Source organism: Camelus ferus, chromosome 20 (assembly GCF_009834535.1).
Source record: "Camelus ferus isolate YT-003-E chromosome 20, BCGSAC_Cfer_1.0, whole genome shotgun sequence".
Classification (NCBI taxonomy): Eukaryota; Metazoa; Chordata; class Mammalia; order Artiodactyla; family Camelidae; genus Camelus; species Camelus ferus.
Window position 1 is genome coordinate 6,435,780 of NC_045715.1, and position 26,237 is coordinate 6,462,016.

General features: G+C 40.6%; 1 protein-coding gene and 1 long non-coding RNA gene across 6 annotated transcripts in view; one reads left to right on the top strand and one right to left on the bottom strand.

Annotated features, from left to right (window-relative positions):
- The window catches only part of LOC106729155, a 52,746-nt gene extending 27,037 nt beyond the window's left edge, over positions 1 to 25,709 (top strand). For 3 of the 5 annotated variants that reach the window (XR_004313406.1, XR_004313405.1, XR_004313408.1), the window contains exons 4-7: positions 11,218 to 11,376; positions 11,804 to 12,228; positions 13,192 to 13,307; positions 19,858 to 20,741. This is a non-coding gene — a long non-coding RNA (uncharacterized LOC106729155). Of the gene's footprint in view, positions 1 to 11,217; positions 11,377 to 11,803; positions 12,229 to 13,191; positions 13,308 to 19,857; positions 20,742 to 24,604 lie in introns of those variants that run through there. The other 2 variants (XR_004313407.1, XR_001365495.2) reach the window with 2 other exon arrangements.
- Positions 9,573 to 26,237, bottom strand: part of OFCC1 (orofacial cleft 1 candidate 1) — a 247,041-nt gene continuing 230,376 nt past the window's right edge. Inside the window, exons 19-21 of the mRNA XM_032462476.1 lie at positions 23,987 to 24,193; positions 12,397 to 12,543; positions 9,573 to 10,629 (exon numbers count right to left, since the gene is read on the bottom strand). Coding sequence (XP_032318367.1) covers positions 12,406 to 12,543; positions 23,987 to 24,193 — 345 coding nt within the window. The 3' untranslated portion in view covers positions 9,573 to 10,629; positions 12,397 to 12,405. The remainder of the gene's footprint in view (positions 10,630 to 12,396; positions 12,544 to 23,986; positions 24,194 to 26,237) is intronic.

A 26,237-nucleotide genomic window follows, 5' to 3' on the forward strand; every position in this document is an offset into this window, starting at 1 on the left:
CCCACTGATCACAGGCTCAGACACGCTGCGAACTGGCCCTGGCCCTGGCCCCTGTCTTTGCTGGACTTCAGTATCTGCTGTCTGTCCGAGAGCAAGTTTTCATTAAGCACATAGCATATGCCAGGTACCAGGTGGGGTTTGGATGAGGTTCCTGAAAGACTGCAAATGACCCTGCCCTCATGTGGCTTAGACCCTAGAGAAGAAGAGGGACATTCAGGAGGTCACAGGGAGCCTGTCTCAAGGACCGCTTCCTCTCCTCCGGCCCCCAGCACTATGTGGAGGAGAGTTACCTGGGAGAAGGGCTGGAGAGCCACGGGAGCACTCCAGGGGGAGGGAACAGCGTGCCATGGCCTGAAGCAGAAAAGGCAAAGATGTTTTGAGGAGATCGAAGAAGCCCAGAAGAGTTAGAGCAGAGGGAGTAACTGGTGGTGTCACAAGGGACGAGTCTGGAGACCCAGGTCATGGAGGGCTTGCGCGGCAGGGGTCTGAGAGCTTCACTTAAGGGAAACATGCCGATCTTGCGTGACTTGAAACTGTCTGGTGACAAGATTCAAATTACTTAATTTTTTTTAAGTGTCACCCTGGCTACAAGTTCCAAACTGAATTAAATAGTGTAAAACAGCACGTGAAGGAAGGGAGAAGAGATTGGATTAGTCACCAAAGAGAATATTCAATGCCTAAACTAAGGTAGTGACAGTAAGAACACAATGGACACGTGTGCTTTTCAGCAACTGAGGGGGCTGGTGAGCCATGGATTTTGAGTACTGGGTGAAAGGTGGAGCCATGTTTTCATTTATTTATTTTTATTGTTTGTATACATGTGTTTTATTGGAATGTAGTCAGTTTACAATGTTGTGTCCGTTTCTGGGGTACAGCATTTTGAACAGGGAAAAGGAGGGGCAGCTTTGGAACAGGAGGCGGGGAAATCTATAAATAACAGTGGGCATTCCTTCAAGAGGAAGTGTTGTGTGGCCACGTTGGGTTTTAGAAGGCTGTGGTTTAGAAGAGAGATCTGGGTCCCAAATGAACATTAGGGGGAAAGTCCTTGAATTGCATCTGAAGCTACTGGAAAGGACAAGCTCCCTTTGGGGAGGGAGTTCGGGACAGTAAGGAAGAGTCCACCAAACCAAGTCCGGTGAACTTCAATATTTAATGCCTGAGTTGACATAGGAAAGAAACAGCAGAAAGATGTAGGGGGGAAAACCCACAAATATTTGACATTAAGATTCTTTAGAAGCCAGTGTATGCATGCATGGTGAGCGGTCATCTGTTTCGAACATTATAGAGAGATGAAATTGAAGACTAAAAAGTATCGATTGCCATGGAAAGTTGTCATTGGCAAACTTGACAATATATGTGATTAATGAGGAGCTGTATAAAAATCTCAAATTCTGAAGGAATATTGCAGATCATTTTGCCCTCAAACTCTTCTGTCAGATGTAGAGACAGGTTCAGAGCATCCAAGTAGATCTCCTGAGGTCACACAGCCATTTCAAAGCAGAGCCTGGGCCAGATCTTCCCTACAAGGCTTTCCATGATGCCGTGGTCACTGATGTTTTCTTGTCCTGGGGTGTCAACTTAAATTTTTAATTGAAATAGGCCTCCAGTTGCCCAGATCAATAATAGGGTTCAGTTGTTCAGAACATTAAAACTTTCTTCTCTGAATATCTATAGGAGTTAGCATATAGATACTTGAACACAAGGATGCCAGAAATGCTCTGTATCAAAGGGTCCACCAAAGGAGATGAGAGGTGTCCAGTCCAACATCTGTGTCATCAGGCATGAGGAAGATGTCTTTCATTTTGACATTTTAAGAAAGCCACCAAATGGCTCGGGTAAAATTACAAACAAACACACTGTGAAACGTCATGTCAAAACCAAACAAAACAAAAAGCTCCAGAAGCCGCCTTACAGTGGCATGTGAGAAAGTATTTGAAAATGGTTTCATGCCATTGCTTTTTTCACCGTGGTGAGATGAAAACAAACAACATGATTTTGTTTTTTTATGTGTTAACAATGTACTCTCTCAGGCTAAGACCTTGTATTCCAAGTCAAAGCCTAGGGCAAAATTTTTATAGCTGAATTATAAATCCCCCAAAATAGAGATTTATAATGGAAATTCTAGAAACCCGTACCCAATAGATCTGTACTACCTGGAGCCCATCTAGTGAAAGGCGGGCTCCAAGACTTTCTTCCAGATAACTTTCCTAACGAGATTAAATAATGAAAGGGTGTTCGGATGAAATATTTAAGATACAAACCCTTTTTTGGTACCAGCACATATTGCAGGAGGCTCTACGCACTGAAAAACATAAACAAAAGAACCCTTTACAGTTGGGTAGAGGAATGCAAGATATGAAAAATTCTTTGGGGAAATGATGGGTTATTAAGGTATGGACTGTAATATCATCGTCAATCTATAAAACTTTTACAACCTATTCTTATTTGCACAGAGATTACATCCCCAAAGCTCAGTGCCAAAGACACATGTTAATAAGCTCACAACTTTTAATTAAGCAGTATGTGAAAGCAGATCCCCATTAAGCTGTGATTTGTGGGCTAGTTCATTGCAGTGGGCCCCAACCACCAGACACATATTCAATACAGATCAAGCAGTCTGCATGTTCTCCAGCTTAATGTGAGCCTACCAGTGATGTTTCATTGCCAGTTCAGGAGAGAGGTTCAGAGACAGTGTTTTCCCCCAAAAGACTAAGACAGAGATCAAAACCTAATGACCCCATGGTGCTTACTTAATGAAATGACTCATCGGCATTGTTTATTTGCATAACACAATAATTACTCATACAGTTAATTATCATACATCTGATGATCTGACCTGAGGGGTTAGGGTTTTTATTATCATAAACCCATAGAGGGCAGTCCCCGTGGTTGGTTTGGGTAGTTGGGAGCAAGATTAAATTCCCATTTACTTCAGTTTGGTTGGTTATTGGACAATTAGTTAAGCGAAAAGAAAATGAGGCTGAATCTTTCCTCCATAAGGTGAGTTCTCCATGGATGAAAGTGTTAATTCTAAAAAATAAAACCATGGAACAATGAGGGGAGAATGTGATCTCATGATTGGGAACATTAGTAAAAGAGGGGAACAGACAGAAGAAAACACTGGTATATGTGACTGCATGGACAATAAAACTTTCTGCATAGAATATAACCATCAAATATCTTTAAAAAATGATGTATGATATCCTGAGCCTAAATATTTGAGTTAGTTATTTAATCAATCACTCAGTTGACTCACTGAATATTTATTCAAAATATTTATTCAAAAGTCATTGTGCGCCAGACCTTCAATAGCACATAGACATGCATAGATTCAGATGATGTATACATATATTTGATAAAATAGCTTGTACCCAGTGAGTGTCCATATGAATAGGTACAATCATATGCATATAGTTACTCCTGACCAATCATCAAAATCTTATCCTTCACTTCTGTTGATGCTTTGGATTGCATTTTAAAATTTCATTCACTGTATTCTTCAGCAACAGATTTTCTAGTTTTTTGCTTTTCCTTTTTTGTTGTTGTTGTTTTTAATGATTTCTGTATCTCTATCAATCTCATTTTGTTCATGTATTGTTTTCCTGATTTCATTGAAAGACCTTTCTGAGTTCTTGTGGGATAGTGCGCGTCCTCAAAGCCACTATTTTGAGTTTTTATTGGGCGAATCACAAATCTCTCATTTTGGGGGGTCAGTTACTGGAAAATTTTTGTGTTCCTTTGGTGCTGTTGTGTTTCCTTGATTTTTTTCATCTTCCTTAAAGTCTTGAATTGCTGTCTTTGCATGTGAAGAGGTAGTCACCTCCTCCAATGTTTAGTCGTTGACTTCAGAAGAGAGTACTTTCTGTCTGCCTTGCTAAGGCTTCTCAGGCTTTCTTGGGCTTCTTCCGAGGATACCCCTGCTCCACGCTTCTTCTTTCCTCTTGGTGGGGAAATTACTAAGATTATATGGCTTCTCTGATCCTGCAAATTCAGGCAGGACAACCTCTTCCTAGGGTGGTCTTGAATGCTCTCAACTTTGTGTGCTTTTTCCAAATCCTGTAGAGTTAGACCAGCTTTTCGCATCACTAGCCAGCTGCAAAGGTTTGCACTCTCCACCCCGTGGGTGAGCACCTGGCGTGCTGACTAGGAGGTGTGGGGTGCGGGTGAGACAGGTGGAGCACTGCGGGTGCCCATGGGCCGGTTGAGGGGTTTCACAGGGGAGGTGTCCCCAGTGATTCACGGGCAGGGTTTCTGATGGAGGCTGCGACGTGTTTAATAGGATCTGGGTTCCTTTGAGTATCTCCAAGCCCTAGCGGCTGCTCTCCCCACCTCACCCACCCTCAGTATCCTGGCCGGGCAGGAAGGAAGCGGGCCTTATTGGCGGCAGCATACACAGCTGGGGCAGCTGGATGCTCACTCACACCCGCTCTCTTCTCACATGATGGGCCAGATCACTGGCCAGGAGGGTTTGTCCCGGCACTGCGCCGCGCTGCCTTGGGGAAGGGATGCTGCATGTAAAGTGGAACTGTTCCTCTTAACCCTCGTACATGCAGCTCATCCTGGATTTTTTTTTTTTTTTTGACCCAATTTGGCGCTAGAACTTCTCCAGTGGACTCCAGGACTCCCACAAGGTATGCTCATCCGTGGATATTGTCAGAATTCATGTTCACTGGGGCAAAGGTGGTCAGAAAGTCCTAATTTACCTTTTTGCCCATGCCACGTCTCTAAAGCCTCCCAGCGCAATTGACTGAATCTCTCTTTCTTGACTGAAGTACGGGAATTGATTATAAACTCTATCAATAAGATCATTTTTATTTTTATTTTACTAATGTTATGCATGTACTAATATACTTTTTAATGATGCGTCATTGTTCAGCAATTAAGTAAAACTTTTTTAGGGACAGGATAGTGTTCTTAGTTTAGTGCTGTACAGAACGTGCTCATCTTTTCCTCCAGTCCGTAGTTCTTGTGTTTGTACGAATGTCTGTGTGTGGATAGAGGGCGTGTTCTCGACATCCCTGTGGGCTAGCCACCAGTCTCATATATATGTATTCAGCTCATATAGACTTAAAATGGTTAATAACTCATAGTCTTCAGTTATTTAGAATAATTTAAATTGCATAGGATTTATTAGTTCCTTAATTATTTTATTTCAATAAGAAATCCATCTAGCCTAAGTAATTTTCTTCTGAAGCATGTTGTCCAAAATCCTTTAAAAATGTTTGCTCTGTTTATTAATTTAGAAATTGAACCTCTCAGAGATAAATTTGATACTTGGAAATATTACCCTATTGAAATATGTTTATCTATCACTACAGAGCTATGGATATTAAACTTTTATATGTTATGTCTCTTCTTTATCTGTGGTTATACCACACTGCTCTGATCTCCAGTGTTGTATGCTTGCAGTTTTTCTCTTTTTCCTCACTCTTACCAGAGTGAAAACTAATATTGGGCTTTGTCACTTAAAATTTTTTAATATTTATTTATGTTCCTATTTTCTGAATGACTTTCAGCTTTGGAAGATTTATTCTTTTTTATATTTTTTTTCTAACCTTGATTTCATTTGTTTAAATAATAAAAGTGTTTCTATCTGAATGTAGCTTTGGCTACATCTCATAAGTTTTCATAAATAGCATTCTAATTGCTTCATTATCATTAATTTCTTAATAACTTATGATTGCAATTTTTATTTCCTCTTTGGCCCACAAGTAATTTAAAAAGCTCCTCAACATGTATCCTTTTAATACAACTTGCATAATTTTTAAATTGCTTTTTGTGCATTATTATCTGACTATGTATTGTACAACTTCTGTTTTGTGTGATTTAGTAATTTTGTTCTCTTTTGTTGGAGAATCCTATTATATAATATAATTTTATAAATGTGCCATGAGCACAAGAAAACATGATTTTATGTTGACATTATAAAACATTAACATTCTTGTGTGTAAATTACCCTGATTTGTTGTATTGTTCATGCCATCTGTATTAGTGGGTAGCTGGAAGATTGTCATAATTACATTCATGCCTTTTAAAAATACAAATTTCCAGGAGCCACCCATGGCCTCCTAAAACAAAGTATTAAAAGATTGTTTCCAGGGTTATTAACTATTAAAAGTATTAAGTTCGCCTCATGACTCATAATGAAGCTGGGTTTTGTTTGTTTTTGTTTTTGTCTTGTTTTTCTTCTGTTTCACCTGTACGTATTCTTCCCAGCAGCTGTTATGAGGATTGCTCCTAGGGAGAACTTTTGGTGTGCACACACTTTTGAAAGCTTGTTCAGTGGCTGATCCTCCTGCAGCCGGCTGTGTGTAAAAGCCTGAGCTTGTGGTCAGTAAGAGTTAAATTGATCTGCGTAAGAGATGACCCAAGAGGTAGGGGCCGGAGGACCCTAAATGTCCCAGGGGAGAAGCTCATCAGATTTAGAGGGCTCTCTAGTGGGTGGTTGTGAGATGCAATTTTTTTAATAGAGGGGTCAGTGTTTGCTTCCAGTGAGAAGGTGCCATTTGAGCAAGGACAAGGAAGAGGCGAAAGGGTTAGCTGGTAGATCCCGGGAAGGGTTTAGTGGTGTCCGTGCCAGCTTTAGCAGGCAGCCTGGAATGACCCTTTCAGCTGAAAAAACAGGTATGTTTGGGGAATAGGAAAAAGCCAGACTGATGGCTTAGTGAATTCAGGCAAGAGCACGCACGGCTGAGCTAAGGAGATACTGACTCGGCTGCCTGTGACTTGCGGTCATCCTGAGGGCTCTGCCTTTTATGCTGACCCAGCGGAGAGTCTGCGCAAACGAGTCACGTGTTTTGACTTATTTGTAAAGGGTCACATCAGTTAATGCATTGAGAGTGGGTCAGTGAGGTGAGAGTAGAGACAGGGAAATCCGTCGGAGAAAACTGCAAAAATCCAAGAGAGCGATAGCGGTGGAGAATTGGGTGATAGTGAGTCAGATTCTGGGGTGACTTTCAAAGTACATGCAGGAGTTCCGGAACGGTTGCCGTGGAGCCCAGGGGAGCGGTACGAGTCAGGGTGGCTGTTCGCGTCTGACCCAGCTCCCCCAGATGAATTCCCACCTTTCTGTGACCGTGCTGCTTGCTTTGATCCTGTGAGTGGAAGAGACATGGTTCACATCTTCCTAGAAGCTTAAGAGCCTGCCATGCTGCCTCATATTCCTTCTCCTCTGCTGGGGCAGCCGGCAGCATGCTAGCGGGCGGTTCCGCCATCTACCTGAGCGCGGGGTGAGAACGATGACAGTGCTGTGCAGAGCCTGGGGGGCCTGTGCAGGACGTGGAGCAGTTGCAAGGCATAACCTTTCCTACTTAAACTAGCAGTTGTTCCCAGCAGTAACTTGGGAGTTGTAATCTATCTAATGAGCTCGTGTCTAGGATCTGAAAACATGGAAAAAACAGAATATTAGGAGCACGTGTTGGATACTCCCGGCTGCACTTGACAATGTGCTACAAAAAGGGATGAACTTAAAGAAAACTATTTGCTGATTAGCAAATAGAAATGAGGGATGAAGGGAGTGGAAGAAGGTTGGTTAGAACTACTTTTGCTGCCACCACAAAGGGGACCATTAAGAAAATCAGGCTATGTGCTCACATCAAGCGTAGAGTCAGTTGAATAACCGAAGTGGGACAATCAAGGCCAATCAAAGACAAGCTGGACTGAAAATACACAGTCAGCTTCGGAAGAAAACAGAAACTTCAGGACATTAGCTGGTGATAATCTGTCTCTTGGAGCTCAGCTGAAACCCCTTTAAGCTCCCTTCCTGACCAGGAAACTCATCCCATGCGGTCAGCTCTGGACCAGGTGAGGCCTGTTGTGAGGTGGCCTTTTTCCAGGACGGGGGTGGACAGAGTGCATCAAATGTTCAGATACTGCAGCTATTCTGTCCCATCATGTAATCCCCAAACCACAATTCTGTGTCAGTGAATTAGCGAATACTATTTGACATCTCTCAGAGAGGTTGAGTAACTTGTCCAATGTCACACAGCCAGTAAGTTATAGAGAAGGATTCCAACTTGGTCCTAACTTCAGAGCCCAGCTCTTAGTCATTATGCTGTACTATCTTACTCATTCACTCATTCCTTCATCCACTTGTCTTCTAATTATTGAGTTCTTATTGTGACTCACATGTTGGGGAGGTTATATTTAAGGAATTTGTATCATTTTAGGAAAGATTTTCCAGCTCATCCCAGGATTTTGACAGATTAAGGAAATCGATCAGAGAAGGGCCTCTAAATTCCAATCTATTCTCATCCTGCAAATGTCCTCGCTGTCCAATGTCAAGCAGACCCTCCATCCAACAGATCTCCGTGTTCCTGCCACGAGACCAATGTCTCACTAATTAATACAGATAGTTGATCCTATGTAAAGCATTGCAGGCATTGGTAGAGTAGGCAAAAAATTAAATTTTGGGTTAGTGGCACTTTTCCCGGATCCCTGAAGGGAGCACCAGTTACGTCCTCACCCTTGAGTATATCCGCCCTCCCCTGCCCCCAGCTCCTCCTCAGGTGCAAAAAGGAAAATATGTGTAAATGCACTGTATTCAAAGTAAAAGATGACATCGTTTTTATATTAACAAAATGATGAGGCTTACTTTATTTCACTCAGTCAGCTTCTATCTAGTTAGGGCCCACTGTTTGCCCAGGCGCTGAGATGGGAGTATCTGGCAGGTTCTCACGAGGATCTCAAAGCCAGTTACGGCTGTTGGCAAGCTCCTGGAAGGAGCTCCCCGTGGTGATGGCAGTGAGAGTTCTCACTTGCCGTGGTGATTTTCCCGTACCTGGAGGTGTTTAAGATTACGCTGGATGCCCAGCTGGAAGTGATGAGGTAGAAGGAATTTGTGTTCCATGTAACGGGACCAGATGACCCTGTACACAAATATGTATATACTCTGTGTGTGTGTGTGTGTGTGTGCGCGCGTGCGTGCGTGCGTGCGCACGCGCAGATGTGAGTGTGAATTTTTAGTGACCACAAAAGACCATTTTGGAGATAGCTCCTTGAACAGGCACTTATAAAATGGAAATATCGTAATGCCATCCAGGCTTTTTCCTGCTTATCCAACCATTATCAGTTGATTTATTTAATATAACTGAGGACCAAGAAAAACTGGAAATATAGCTTCTACTAGAACGCTCTCAAGCTGTGATTGTTGAAGTGATAAGTAATTTGCTTTTAATGCTAGCGCGTACCACTTAGCACCATATTTAACTGAAGGATGAAAATCACTCATTTTTCATCTACTTGCTTAACTGACAGTGTAATCTATCTATTGTCACTGAGCCTAATATAAGGAAAATTTAACAGAGCTCACTTTTAAATGTACAGCAAGCATTTAAATTTTTGATTCCTTCTTATTTATATTTTTATTCCTTAATAGAATTTAATTTCAAATGGAGACTCTATTTAGGCATTAAGAGCACAGTGGGTACTAGCAAAAATGATCTATTAAAATATTTTTTATTTACTGTTTTCAATTATAGCCATAGCTTTTACTGTGTATTATCTCTGTGTGAGAAAAAATATCAATGTGAACAACACAAGTCATCTAGTAACTATAATACTAGAAAAGTTATCCGTGAGATAATTGGAAAAATATGCACAGTTTATAGATAAGTTTATAGATAAAGCAAAGCTTGTTTTACTTACAGATTTTTGAAAAATGATTATTAGCATTATACTGAGGAAAAACTGATGACTGAATTTACAGATACGTACAGCCCCACAGAAACCTACCTTGAATTTTGAAATAACACTCTGCTCTGTGTGTACATGTGTGTCCACCGGGGATGGTTTACTGGGGACTCTCATGTGAGCACGCTGCTCCTGTAGAGCATCTATTAACAAAGACCAGGGGGCGGGGACAGCTCAGTGGTAGAGCACGTGCTTAGCATGCACAGGTCCTGGGTTCAATCCCCAGGACCTCCAGGAAAAAAAGTAAACCTAATTTCCTCCCTCCAAAATTAAAAAAAATAAACCACCCCCCCTCCTTATCCATGGAATTACCATTTGCAACACACAAGGGGCCACAGAAAATGAGAGGGATTGATTGTAAGAATAAAAAGTTCCCTTTTTTCATTTATTTTTCTATTAAGACACTAACCACACATTTATATCTAAAAAAAAAAGTCTAAATTAGTTTATTTCAATGCCACTGCAAATGTGGTACTTACTTCAGAGGTAAGACAGTACCCAAATCTTATATCAATGTAGGACTAAGTTATAGCACTGAGTTCTTGAACATTACACGGGTCTTTTCAATAAGAAAGGACTCTAGAAAAGGCACATTAGTGAATCTCTACCCACAACACACACACACACACACACACACACACACACACACGTATAATATTAATGAAAGTGTTAGACTAACTTATATGTTGAATCTATTACCTAATACTTAAGGCTCAGTAAGATCACTTTAAAGACAAGGAAAACAGTTATAAATCAGCCAGAAGAACAAAACACTCTGCAGACTTGATTTTACAATATTGAACAACTCGTGCTTTGCAGTACTATGGTAGGAGATGTTTTTTGGACTAGGAAATACACTGTGGCCACGGGCAGTCTTCAGGGGCAAGAAAATACTGTTTTTCTTAATTATACCCATCCTTCCATTAGGGCCACCAATCCCTAAAGGAAATAAAAAAAGAAAAGTATCAATTGATTGCTGATCTCTCATTGTTCATTCAACTCACTGTTGTGATTAAATTAAATAAAAAGTTAAGTGAAACTTGGGTTATCAGTTTATACTTTTATCCAACGAACATTGACTACTCACTTACTAGCGCAAAGGGCGGCACTGAGGCCCGGGAAGGGTCGCGCTAACTAAAGCAGACTGCGACCCCTGCCCTCAGAGAGCGTAACTTTTAGTAAGAAAAGCAGACACAAAAGCGACAGACCTGTAAAGTCAGTGGGTAGTTTTACTAATTCAGTTACGCAAATGACAGTTCAGCTACGTTTGCTTTATCAGCTCGACCTGATGATCTAATGAAACACAGTGTAAGATGCAGAAATCGACATATATGTATACATTCATTTCTCCTTAGGATGTTCTGTACAGATACAGGTCCATCGTAGAACTTACTTACTACGTCTGGCCCCACTTTTTCGGGGGCGGGGGTGGGGTGGGATGGGCTCAGTCTCAGCACCATAAATGGTAACACGATAAAGGCCAGGCCCTTGTCCTTCCCCCATCTCTCCTTCACACCCTCTTCCCAGCAGCAGGTATTTACTGAGCTTCTGCACAGGACCAAGCACTGTCCTAAGTCTGGTTAATAGGAAGATACATCTGAAGAATTCTCCACACGGGCAGTCCGTGCTCCGATGGGAAACGTGAAGCATGCAAGTGGGATAGAAAGCTACTGAGTGAATGTGGAGGTGAGCATCTGGTGATGAGAGCTGTGAGTAATCACACTGGCAGGCGTGGCGGTGGGGAAGGCAAGAAGTCACTGACACTGATATTCAAGCATCATCTTGAAGGAAGAGTCCGGTGGCCTGAGGTGTGCAGGTGCAGTAATTTAAGCCATTAAAACATGCTTAGAATGTTTACTAGTTTCTGTAAACTTGAGATCTGTTGACAGAGATGTTGATATACGTAGATCTGCCTTCAATCATAGCCATAAAAGACGGAAGAAATAGACAGTAGATGTATATGCTAATTTCTGCCAACAGAGGGAACATGTAGTGTAATCCTTAATGCAAATGTCTTACGTAAAATTGAGGATCTCCTACTAGTTAGACGATAATGAGAGATGGGGATTGAAAAATCACCACGATTGGATGTGTTCATGTTTCCCGATTGTAGGTACCAATTTCGACCTCTCTAACAAACACTGCTTTCTGTTTGAGAGAAGCGACTCTCAGAACACCTGCTCACCCTTCCTTAAAAGCACAAGGGAAGATACCCTCTGTGTTTATTGCTCTACAAGGAGGGCAAAGGACCCTTGAAGATGCAAGATTTTTTTATAAATGCTAAATGAAGGAAAGAGGGGATTTATTGAGACTTGGTCATGTCACCCTCCAGCCGTTCCCCTGTTCCCTCCAAATGAAAAAGTGCTACTGTAGGAGAGTGTGCTACCACCTCCTGGCCCTCTTCACGGTCCACGGCAGATGCGGATGCAGAGCTCTCTCTAAGCTAAGGGAGTCAGCAGGAGTCTGCGTTCTCTGAAGACCTACTGGGGGCGCCCATGACTTCCAGCTGTGGCTCCCAGCACCGGTTATTGACTTTGAGTAAGTTACGTGTTCTAAGGCAGTAGGCTGAGAAGGAAGCTGGACGTTGTCTTCTCACCATGACCTGCCCCTACCATGGAGCTTTAAGAAAACAAGAAGGAAAAGCACCTCTTAGTCAGGGCATTCGTGTACAGCAATGAGGGAAATCTTTAATCAGGGGGAACGTACCTTTTTACTTCAATGGCTTCTTTTCATTTCTCTTGATTTAATATCCAAGGAATCTTCCAGTGTATGGTCCGTTTCACTGAAATGTTCCTGCAGAGCGGTGAGCACTTCAGTGGGGATAAACTTTAAGCCACTGATATCGCCAAACACCTGAAAAGTGGTGATAAAATGGCACATCTTCACTTATCACATTTCAAAGAAATATTTAGGCAGAATGAACAAAAGCTGTGATTTTTTTCCCCCTGGAAAAAAAAATTATAGCTTGGACGTGCCCTGAAATTCCATTATTGTTAACCTAATTCCACATTTTAACAGAAGCTTTCAATTTACGTTTTATGGCTTGGCTCCATTTCTTTCTGACTTTGACAATAATTTTATAACACACCCAAAATACAAACGAACATTTGTATAATATTTACTAATACAGAACACAGGGTCATAATTAGCAATTTAAACACATTTGAAAAGTGAATTATCCTAATCCTACGGAAACCAAAAAAAAAGTCAAAATAAAATACAAGACTGGGATTTTCTGTTTTGCCTCTAATGACTTTTGTGTGATGAAATGGATAGAAAACAAAAATATCACGGGAAAGCACAGGACAACATTCCTTTTAGTAGGAACTCATTGTCCCTAGAGAAGCTTTCTGTATACACAAGACTAATTGTCTTTGAGCGCAACTAGCTACCATGCCAACATCCTGCTTCACTTGTCACACACAGTTTGGGTTTATTTCTGGGCTGTTTATAATAATCATCAATTTCACTGACTTCATCTGTCTCTCCTACATCTTGAAGGTATCTCACATTTCCAAGAATTCTGCTGAACGACTGTTTTCCCCAGAACTTATGGCCTCTTGAACTGCAGGCTGTGCTGATGGGAACGTCCGGGAGCCACGGCTACATCTGCCCTGGTAAACTGAGTGCACGTCTCTGGATAGCAAAGGGGACATCTACTATCGTTCCCACCTATGTGGGTTAATAAAAGCAGTTTGTGATTAAGCAGAAATAGGTTAGATATTTGACATATACTAAATAATACACCAATGCTGAGGAAGAATAATAGATAGCCTTGGACACCTTGATTCCTCCTTTTGTTGACTTTCTCTTGTCAGGTCTTCTCAGAGTCCACTTCACCCACATTTACCTAAACTTCTGTTGTACTTTTCCATCATTTACTTCCCCATCATTCTTCTTAACCATCTCTTTTATTTATTCTTCATTATACATTTTTTTTTTTTGCTCTTCTTAGTATATGATCTTTTTAAAGCCTAAGTTTATTGGGACATCTTCTATGCCACATCAGCATTTACTGAGATGTCTTTCTTATCAAAACTATCTAAAAATACAGCTCACAGTCACAGTTCTAGAATTTGTTATGCCTCTTGGGAAGCCGTCCCTTTTAGGCCCTCATGTGATAGATCATGCGAATTGTTCCCAGAAATTCCGAAATGCATATTCTTACTATCAAGTTGGGTGGCATTAAGCCTTCTCCAGAATTAGGAATTCCAGAATGACAAGGTCACTTTCTTCTAAGTTTTCTGTCATTCACAATCTTTCTCTATTATTGAGAATTAGATTCAGAGTAAAGCTTCAATCGTCACTTTTCTTCCAGGTAATGAACTATCGGGATGTCTCCCTGCTCAGGACTCTGTCTTTATTAACAGGAACTCCTTAAAGAGCCCAGAGTGTGCGGGCAAGAGGGGAGATGGGGCAGGAGGGGTTTAATTTGCTCAGTATTTGAGGGACTTCCTAAGTGAATCATTTAATTGCCCAGAAGCATTCCTCTACCCTGACGTACAACAGCAGGGCCATGGGCCAGCAGCATGTCGCCTTCTGGCTTCCACTGTTTTTTTTTTAAATTTACTCCTACAATTTTAAACTATTCCCTTTGTCCTCATTACAGCTGCCATCACAAATGTATCAAAAATGTACTTGAGTAAAATGATTTGTACGTCTATGTGAATATACATCAAATTACAAATATACTTTGGTCAGACAGGTTTGGGAAAGAGGGAATAAAAATATAACTAGCCTTAATTATAGTTGCTAAAGAAACTTACTTCTCACTTCTTAGTTAATTCTTGTGGAAGATGTTTCAGTTTCCAATTATGGAATCTGTTTAGAGTCACTTATCTCAAATGATTTGTGCTAGAAGAAATAAGCTAATAATATTATAATCTTACTTATTTTATTTTATGAGTGAGTTTCATTGACTACTGGGAGGAAATCCCAGAAAATAAATATGACGAACACCCAAGATCTCACGGCAGGCTTGTATTTAAATGTGCCAGGCTTTAAAAACAAAAACCAAGCTAGTCTTGTCACATTTTTCAAAGGCAGAAGATGACAGTGAACTATCATATCCACATGGTTTCGTATTTCAAACACAGCACTATCTCTTTAAGTTACAGACAGCTTAGTTTGTGTGGCTGTGGCCAAAAAGATCATTAAATGTTGGGCCAACGTCCCATTCACCGCAGTGGTGAGTCTGTTTGTTCAACTTTTCTGGAGGGCAATTTGGAGATGTATATTTATGTGTGTAACAAATGCATTCATAAATATTTGTCCTTTTCAATTCTCATATTCTTTGGGCTGGTAATTCTGTCAGGATCTAGCTCTAAGAAATAACAAGGAACATCCATGAAATTGACCGAGAAAGAGACTCCAAATTTGACCCATTCATAGAAACAATTTGAAAAATGGCAAAAAACCCTCACAATCAACTTTTTTTGGAGGAAAATTAGTTCTGGCACATTATTTGGCTGAGGCAGAAGCCACAGAGGACTTGACTATCTACTCAGGCCCCACCACAGTGTCACAAATTCGCAGAGTGACAGCAGGGACATCTCAGTGGCATTGCCAGGCAGTGTGGCCTGGAAAGGATTTCTGCAGAGACAGACAAGCATCTTTAAGGGCGTGTGGACGTATGAGCTTGTGGTCAACAGAAACACCCATGGCCACAGAGACAACAACATATGTTATCTTCCTCCTGTCTTGTGCTTGAAGCGGGCTGGACCTCGGTATAAAAAAGTCCCAGGATTTCTTAGAAATTGTGTTAAAACAGGCCTTAAGAACGAGTTAGCGAATTGATTGCTAATAAGGGTAGCTATATCCTCAAGTGTCTAATTTAAAAAATGAAGTTGACTTTATTTGCGAGCTACATGGTGGAAGGGGTCGTATTCAGCTGCCAGAAACCCACATTGATAAAGATTTAGTGAGAGGCCATTATAAATATGGTAAAGAGGCCGAGGAGGAGGAATAATAAAATAGATACAACATTCGGACAGATTTCGTTTTCATTCAATTAATTTAATTAAATTGTGCTGACCACATAGGACTTGGGGATGCACTGCAGTAATTCACTGACTGCAACAAGACAGCAATGTTTGGAGGCCGAGTGAAACCCACGACGGTTCCATAGTGAAGCAAAATTCTCCAAAAGAGCTCAGATCGCTGTGCCTGAAATCCAGGCAACTGGACTAGGGGCAGAGAGTCTTCATAATTAGATTACAACTGTACTCTTCAGAAACAGAACTAGAAATCATACAGCACTCAGTGTAAATTAATAGGCTGAATCAACATTATTATAGAGAAAGGAAGTTTTGCATTTTGAAACAAGGAGAGCGTGGCTGTTAATTTCCTCACCCAGTCGAATAAGGGCTGACGCTGGGATTAATTCCCTGGGATTCAGCGATGACGGCTGTTGGCAGTGGCGGCCGTGTTGATCATCACCGCTGTGAAAATTACAGGCCAAAGCACACAGTCCTTTCATTTTTGTAAAAGTATACTTTACTTGGTTGTAAAGAAAAGAACATTCAACGTTCTTAAGATTAAATATCTGAATATTGCTTCTGAAGGAGCAGCTGTCACCTTAAATCAAAAGTCTAGTTTGTTTACTGACTGTACTTTATACCCTTCAGAAACTGACACAAAATGGCAATAAAATCATTGGAAGTATTCTACAGGGGAAAATAAACGCCCTTTGGTTACAGCAGATGTATCTTTATACATAATTCCAGTTTATTTTCCGTGGAATTATGTTAAATATGTAAAAAGCCTTTTCTCATAAAGGTAAAAACGCGAGATGTTTCTGAGTTGTAATTTAGCATTAGTGTCAAGATTGCTTCAGAAAATAAGCTACCATTACTGTTTCATGCCTTTTAAGTGTCACTCAGTACACTGTACGTGATTCTGCCCAGAAAACAAACTTGTGTGATTTTATGTCAATGTTTTATTAAATGCAAATAAGATTAAAAATAATTTATAAGACACAAATATGTAAAATTAGCTGACCCTAAACAAATGGTTTCTACCTTGTTTAACTTAATATTACCATTAAGTTATTTCAGGTAATTATATAAAAATTTCTTCCATAAACTGAAAAGGAAAAACTCTATACTTCTGAATCTATCGATTCTTGGAAGAAATCAGTTCATTTGTAGATAGTCCTTAATATTGACACAATTACCAAATGTACCAAAATGTTTTCATGGTATTTCTGTATATAAATATAAAGAAAAATAATTATGCTTAGGGGTTTGTGGCTTATTTTGTTTTCTTCGTGAGTGAATTAGCTTTGACTTTTTTAAGAAATCAGTGTGTTAGGCAGCTTTGTCAAATGGAATCAAGATAAATATCTCTGACGAGGAGTATCATAGCATATGCTGAAATGCTCATCTCCAGCACTGACTGTGGGATGCGTGGATTTAAAATATATTTAAAATAAAAAGTAGAAGCATCCAGTTATAAGGCAATGTAGTGCCAAACATGATGACTGTAGTTAGCACTGCTGTGTGATGCACAGGAAAGCTGTTAAGAGAGCAGATCCTAAGAATTCTCATCAAGGGGAAAATTTGGTTATTTTCATTTTATTTTATCTCTATGAGACAATGGAGGTCAACTAAACCTATCATGTTAATCATTTCACAGTATATGTATATCAAGCCATCATGCCACACCTTAAACTCAGACAGTAATATATGTCAATGATTCCTCAAGAAAACTGGCAAAAACATTTTTAAATAAGTGTATTCATAATGTAAAAACTCAAAAAAGTTCCAAATTTCTAGTAACTTAAGATTAATAAATAAAAAGCATAAATTTTTTTTTTCACATTTAGAAGGGCACCCTTCAAGTCATGGTTTACAAATTCCAATTCAATAAGAGAGAAAAATATACAGAAGTAAAAGTGGGCATATTTTACTCAAGGTAAAACATCCGCTCTTCAATGACTGTCCAATAAAGATTTAGCTTTTTCACGTCTCTAATGTTCACAATAGATATTTAACCATGTTTTAGTTGGTAGATCAAGGCTTATTTTTTAAAACTGCTTCTTCTCACTTATTATACCTTTTAAAACATTTCTCAAGACTTAGAATCCTATGAAGTTTTTCTTCTTCAGAACATCATATGTATATGTATTATTTCCAATAGATATATAAATGCAGTAACAGAGCAGGGCTTTCCCACAACCTTCATAAATTCAATTATTTGGAGAGGCAAAGGAAATCTAAAGTGCTGAAAATTATTTTCTGAGTATTTTCAAAAATATGTATCTGATTATTCTTTTTATAGACACCAATAACAAATATGCAGTCGGTAAAAAACTGGAGCTGTCAATCAATGACTGTCTCAAATTATGTGTACAAATGAAGTAGGGGGAAATGTAATATTTTGTAAGACTGAATGAGAGAAGTTATTTTAGAAAAGACCTGTATCTCTAAAGTGTTTTTTAAAATCACATCTTAATATATATAAAATAGAACAAAAATATTTCTTCATGATTTTCTAAGGATTTTCTAAAGAAACCAAACATAGTTTTACTAAAAATTAATTCACAGTTACATTTTTGACCTTTAAAAATAGGTCAAATAATAAAATAGCTTTCTGGAAGTAAATAGCTACGTTTTCTGAAAATACATCTGCAATCTGTTGTATTTATTTTAAAAGTGTGCTGATTTTTAAAAAATGTGCTATTTTTCCCTCTTACAAGTTACCCATTAAATATATAAATAATAAATTAAGCCTGAGGTAAGAACCATCTAGCTTAGTTTTGTGAAAAGCAAACCATGTCGTAGCAAGTCGCACTGACCTAATTATTACAGACAAATAAAATCACTATTTTGACACATACCTGTGGGAATAATAATTTTGTCAAGTAATTTTAAAAGAGAGATAAATGCCTGTCTATATTTAATATATACCTAAATGATTACTAAATGTATCATTTTAAGACTTTTCATGGTAGTATGACAGGAGAATGTTTTATAAGTGACATTACATTCAAACATGTCAGATCATTGAATTCTCCTTTGCTCCTGCATTCTGGTTTTTTATAATCTGTGGCTTAAAATGAGGTCTAGGTTTTAGATGTAACAGAATGATGTCCCTCTTCGGTTTATGGCAATAGCCAATCAGTTTTAGGAAAAAGAAAAGGCAAAACAGTATTAGGAACCAATTTTTAAAAAAATCAATAGATGTAGCAGAAATAAAAGACAACCCTGGACTTGACATTTTGGGCAATACTTTATGCAAAGTCTCATGCAAAAAATAACTGTTGCTACTCTACTTCATTTTCATGTATAGTTTCAATATTGTCACCTAAGCAAAGAGGCCCCAAGGACTGACCGACTGCGGCTTCTCACGCAGGTGTTGTGCACAAAACGGAAAGTGTTCTAAACTTGGGAAATGAAAAGCTGACTTTCTTCTATTTGCATAAATGAATTAATTCTAATATTTCTGTAGGCCAGCCTAAAACTATGCACAATGAGAAACACAAGGATGGCTTTGCCCTTCCCATGGCCAATGACTCAACAAAAGGAAAAATTGGATGGAGGAATTTTCCAACAATTTATATGTTTAATGAATAATTTCTGGAGACTCCCATTGTTCAGTATTTCCCCTTTGACTTCTCTTCCACATTTCTGTCTCTCTCTCTCTCTCTCTCTCTCTCTCTCTCTCTCACACACACACACACACACACACACACACAGCAAATGTGTCATTGTATCAGATGGATATGGGAATTTTACAGTAAGGTAGTCTTTTCTGAAAGAAACTAAAATAGAAGAGTTAAACCTGAAAACTCTCAGTTATTTGAATTATGTTCTGCGGCTCAAGTCACTGATTCAAGGACAAAGTACGACTCCTCCCCCTGCATGTAGTCAGAGCCCCGCGCAGCCTTGCAAGACGAAGTCGGGTTCCTTCGCGGCCTCCTCGCGGAGGACAATACCGCAAGTGAGGCCCGGCCCCCCGCCACCTGCTCTGCGCGCTGACGGGCGGTCACTCAGTCCCCCGAGCAGGAGAGAAGGCCGACCTGGGTGAACCCGTCTAACCGTAGCACTGCGGCTCCGGGTTTGTTTGCGCCTTCCTCCTCCTGCTGCTTTCCATCAGCAGAACATTTAACAACCACTAATTGGTTAATGTGTTATTTAGGCAAGTATTAATATTCTCATTTTGCAGACAAGGAATCCGGCTTCCTGCTGTGCATCTCCTGGCCCTGGGTAAGGAGCTCTTCAGATGGGAGATTCAAAGTAGGTGAGCCCGTCCCCCAGAGGCTGGGAGATTCGCCCGAAGCCACGCGGCAGGGCCTCACGGCGCCTCTGTTAGATCGCTGAGTTCCTGACTCCCTCTTCCCTGCTCAGACCACCAGGTGACACCGCCTCTAATGACAAAAAAAAAAACCCCTTTTCCCATTCCACCCCCGCTAATGCTCCGAGGACTGACTTAATTGCGGTGGTTACCCTGGGATCGGAAAGCTTATTTGTGACTTGATGAATCTGCGCTAGTCTTGCCTGGGTTTCTAGGTTTTGTAGCCCTGCAAACTTTAGAATAACTTCGTACCTACAGAAAGACTCAAGCTACGGAACAGAGGCAGAGCGCTCCTCTGCGGGGGCTCAGCGAAATCAAATCGCCCAGCCTCAGAGGGCTGGTAAAAACAGAATTCAGGAGAGCCCCTCATCTCCTGAAAGACCAGGGGCCGTCTCGGACAAGCGTGGAGGGGATTTTATGCTTTTAAAGCAAAATGCGTAGAACGCTGTAAGAGCTTTGTGTGTGTCATCCGGGGTCCGAGGCCTGGTTGGAAAAAAATGGTGAACGTAAATCCACAAGAAAGATCGTTTGTGGCATCACTCCTATTTCAGCCTGGTGAGTTGTGACCTCTTTATAGTGCAGAAGTCATTCTGTTCCAAAACCATGAATTTTCACCAAAAAATATTTAAAATATGAAGATAACTTATTTCAAATTCAAATTGCTAAGGTTTTATTGAGAAAAAAAAAAAAGAAAAGGTTAATACGTGACCTATATTTCATATCAGAATTAGGAGAGACTTAGAAATCACTCCTGTCACAAGTTAAAGCTGTGTTAAATGCAGAAGGAACTTAGGCATACTTGACACCCTATTTACAAACGGCCATAAAACCTCTGCAGATACTAACTTCTATACATAAAATAGATGAACAACAAGTTTCTACTGTCTAGGGAGCTATATTCAGTATCATGTAGTGACCTATAATGAAAAAGAACATGAAAAGAAATATATGTATATATATGTATGACTGAAACATGATGCTCTACACCAGAAACTGACACACTGTAACTGACTATCCGTCAATAAAAAAAAGAATGCAAAAAAAAAAAAAATTACCATAAAACCTCTGAGAATACAGCTCCAGTTATAACGGTAAAGCAGAGTTTCATCCATCACTGTTTCGTGTTTATTGCCATATCTAATCTGTAAATAAATTAGGCCCAGAGGCAGTTACCTGTTTCTTCCCCTAGCAGAATATTCCACCGAAATGTGGCGTAAATCTTACAGGCATCTCTAAACGGATCCAACTTCTTTCCTCCGTGTAAGTTCCCTCGATTCACATCATGTGGGTGTTAATGGAAAAGATCTCAGTGGTGCACAGCTACCCGTCAAGCAGCATAACCTGCCACCCAGAAATTCAGTGCAATGTGAGAGAGCCCACTGAGCAGTAGCCACGCGCCAAGGACAGAGACAGGAAAGTCAAAGGCAGACCTGAACTTGAGTCCACATAGGTGACTACTTACAAACTATAATTTTGAAAGTTCAATAGATGTTTCTTTCATCCAGAAAGTATAACCTGTTGTTGGAAATGTCTTTACAATACATAGTTCTTTGGGAAAGACAATATGTGAATTTCATTTCTCCCTGAAGTTGCAAAAGACCAGTCTCCAGTCCATTCCAAGTTCATGTTCTAGTAGCTCAAAAAGCCAGTAACAGACCCGGCTGGGCCTGTTAGGGGTCAGGAGAAAGAGAGGAAAGGAGGAAGGTGGTTGAATAGCCAGGCGAGTGGCTGAAAGAAAACCTGCCTCATCTTCAGTGTGCACTGGGACTGGTGTGATTTTTATGGTTCCTGGCCTCTGGGAGACACAGTTTAATACCGGAAACAAGTTTAGAAAGGCTAAAGAATAAACTCTAGCCCTCCTGAGGAGAGTTAGAGAAGGTGCGAAGAGGATCAGTCCCTTCAAAAAGGATGTCACGGCTTTCGGAGAAGTGAACGCAGGTAACATCAAGCACAAAGAAATAAGTGGGTAGAGTTTTGACTCGGACTCCAGAGGGAGGGGGATCCTGTGCCTTTGCTGGGACTAGTTAGCTGGTTAGGATTTGCAGGCTGGTTCGGTATTAGCCTCCCAGTGGGGGACGTGCCAGGCACACTTCCACCATCATACACTCCAGCGGTGTGGACAAGCACAGGCCGCCAGAGCCAGGTGGGGCGGTGACACCTACCGCCCCACCTCTCAGTCCTTCCAAAAGTTATTTTCTTTTTAGCATAATCTTACTACTAGGACTTGGAAAAAAAGGTTTAAATGTTGAATGGATTTAACTGCACATGATCCATAGAACTTTGTAATGTTTATCACGCCTTTTTAAAAAAGAACTAAAACTCGTTGCCGATGTTACCGCATTAATCTGTCCCAAATCCCCATGAGGCAGGAGGAGTAAGTTTTCATAACCCAGTTTTACAGACAAGGATGTAGTCGGCAGAGAAGTGGGAAATGACTAAACCAAGGTCCCAGAGCAAGTGCAGGAGGGAGTGGATTAAAGGGCCCAGATGATTGCTCTGCTTATAAGAACAGGCCACCTTATACCTGGGCTTCCCAGTGGGACCCAAGGACTACAAGCTACAAGATGCTTTGCAGCAGAAAGACAGACACCTCTGACAGCCTTGCTTCTCCAGTTTTCTCAGTGCATGGTGTGGATGCATATTTAAGCACATGCTTGTGCAAATTAAAAAAAAAAAAAATTAAGCCGTGGCAGTTTTGTTCCACAAGGAGATTTCTGAAGCAAATGTTTCAGAAGTCTGAAACAGATCATACGCAGGAGTGCCAATGGTGACGCAAACCCCCAAAGAATTGCATCAGCTACAGTCCTAACCCTGCCTGTGCTTTGCTGCAATGTACTGTCTATGGTAGACACAGTCCCCTCTGACGTCATGCCTCACTAGGGGCGGGGGACATGGAATGATGAGGACCCTTGTCTAGCCCATCTCTGCTTCTCTGAGTAGAGTGCCTCTGTGAGCCACTCACGTACCAAACCCTTGTATTGTTAAAAAGGGGAAGCACCTGCCCCCCAAGATTGCACTCTAAACAACTAGAAATTCCTTCAGGGTTAGATTCAAATGGATTTGTACGAGGACACGCTTTCATCAACTTCATAACAGAAACAACGATAGCTAAAATCCATAGGGCATGTGCGATGGGAACAGAAAGATTCTTCATTCTGCAAATTCTTAACAACTAGTATTGTGCCACTGCTAAGTGAGTTTTATGCCAGCAAGACCAGGGAAGCGAATGGGATGTAAATCTGAATCCTCCTTCTCCCCCGCCCTTCATTCCCACCAAATAGTGGGGAATGACTCCTCCAGACCTCACAACGCAGCAGCCCTGCTGAGACTAATGGGAACCTCGGGTTTCAGCGTGTCGTGAAGCTAGGATTCTGAGAATATGAAGCAATGTAAGAGGGTGTTTTGTTTTGTTTCTTTGTTTTGTTTGGTTTTTTGAACAAACTCAGCTCACCTAAAGACTTTGAGTTTTTAGGAGGAAACACAACTTTAAGATCTTTGCCAAATGCTACCCTAAAAAGTTTTTAAAGATTTCAGGATAGAAGTTTTCTTTATTATTTTCAGATTTATCTCATGGGGAAAATAGGAAATTCCACCATCTCATTCATTGTTTGTGAGATCACTTAAGCCAAGGGCCATGCGCTTTCCTGAGGCACCAAGGTGTCTGTAGACTCAGATCTCTTCTTCATCAACCTGCTGATGTTTACAAATATTCACTAAGTCAAAGTTACGCAGGTAAAAATCCTAAATTATCTTACGTGATTTGTTTCCTGTCTCTCTCCTAATAGCTACACACAGAAACATTTTTTTTTCTTACGTGATACCTTTGTTTCAGTAGGAAAACACTATATCTCCAAGTCTTCTAGGGTGTTAGAAGCATCAGTTACAATATGTTTGCAAAGTAGTTTTGAAGCCTTTGAAATCAAGTATAAACACACCCACGTACATTCATGCACTACGACACACACAGCATTTGCATTAAAATATTTCCATACATACTCACCTCGACAATGGCACCGCTAGGGAGTCTAAGAAAGTGGCGGTACAGCTCTTGGAACCCACTGGGATAAACGGTGTACACGGCTACATGAGAAGTGATACCTCCGGGACCAAGTGCAGACACAGGAATTTCGTCCGGCTGTTGGAGGTCACAGCTGGAGATGCTGGCCTGCACGCCATGGCTTTTCCAGATATAATCATACACTGCCACCTAGTGAGACACGGAGACCCCCCCCGCAACCCCCCAGCCCCAGAAAAGAAGAGAAAAAATTAATTAACTTCTGGCAAGAGCATAACCAATTTTAAATGATTTTACAATAAATCTGAAAGTCTCTGCCATCTGCAGCGCCTGCGCTCCATTCCGTGCATACTTTTATGACATATATCTAAATAGTGAAGAAGGACAAATCCCCGGTGTGTGCTCCGGAAAGTTAATTCTACACAGCTGAAGCTGTAATTGGCTCTCATATTAACCCGAAGTAGGAAGATCAAGCAGGCTGTGACAATGACAGTGGTGATTAAAAAAAAAAAAGAAAATGCTTACTCATGGTTTTATGAATGGGTGTTTACACTTTCTCCATCCATCCAAAATAAATGTGTGCTCTTTGTTGCTTATTTGCAGTGTGCTAAGTCTCTGGCATCACCAGAACAGTGGACAAGATAAAATTAAAGATGCGTTTTACTGAAGTGCCCAGGGCAGGATTTTTGCGTACCTTATGTAGGTACCTACGATTTTTTCCTTCGTGGCAATCCCAACTTTTGTACTTACTGGACTTGATTTTCTGGTGGGATTTCTCTACAGTGCACCTGCTCGGGCCTTCAGTCACGTTCACTGAACTAGCAATGAGCTCAAAAGACAGTGTTCAATTGCTAGTCTGAAATATTTGCAATGAAGATAAGACCATATCGCTTTAAAATTGAGGCTGATGAACCCTCTGGTCTCCAGACAGATTGGTTTTCTTTTCCTGCAACTGCTAAGCTGTCATTTACTGAAATTTTCCGTTTCCATATTCACAGACTTCAGTCGTTTCTGAGGTAATGAGAGGAAAGTATTCAACTGACTTCCTTCTGCACTGGCTCTTTCTAAGGCAGAAAACATATATCTGTTGTTGCAGAAAGCCCCTATCAAACACGTTCTCCAAAATTAACTCCTTCCAAGATGATTTACAAGTACTTTCAATCTTCAAGAATATGAAAAGATTTAATAATATGAAAGAAAGTTCTGGCCAGTGATTATTTAATTCAAGTCTATAATTAACAATAAACCCCCAAGATTCTAGCTAGTGATTTTTTCTCTTTGAAAATAAAAAGGTAAGATTAAAATCTGGAAGAACAGGTAAAGAGGTGATAAATGTCTTGAAATAGCCTGAATGAGAGAAAAGATTAAGGTTGAATACAATTAAAAACAGAAGTTTACTGAGGATCTGTTCTATGTGAGGTTTTTGAGAAAATATAAACAAGCTTCAGGAACTAACAATCTACCAGGAATTTATAGTAAGAGACTGGTGTACATTTAACTTAGAACAAGTTTGATTGATTGTGATGAATTCACAGAAGGAACCTTACCAAGGAGGTGGGGTTTGATCTGAATCTCAGAACCTTAGTGGGGTTTCAGTGGGTATGAAAAGGGCCACAGGTGTTTCTGGCAAAGGAGCGATACTTGTCCAGCACCGAGGTCCAAAATGCATGCAGGGCCAGTCCTTGGTCCAGGGAACTTGATTACAGTAGAGGGGTGAGGACCAGGATGTGAAGCTGGAAACATCATTTGGTTCTGAGAAGATGCTAGATACACTACTAAGATATGTTTAATGTTATTGACAAAGGGGAGAAGCTGCTGGAGATTTCTGAGTGGAAGACAGGCTTCACTTGACATATTTTAGAGTAACAGAGCTGAAGGCAGAGTAAAGGGTAGACCAGAAGGCTGAGAGACTGGAGCTCATCCCACCAAAAGCTGATGCTGGGACCCTGCATGTGGGCAGTGGCAACTGGATTAGCGACAGGTTGATGGTTTCTTTTTCTGAGGTGGAATCATTAGTTTGGTTGCTAGCCAGATGCGACCTTTGAGTGACAGAGACACCTCCTAGGTTGACAGCGAGCACAAGTCACCACTGGCCAGTGATGCCACTGCAATAGGATCATAGCAAGAGGCAGGACAGGTTGGGGGTGGGACAATAATCGATTCTTCATTGAATATTTCTAAAGAAGAAATTTATTAAACTATGTCAAAACAGTGGTAGCAACGATGGGAACATGGA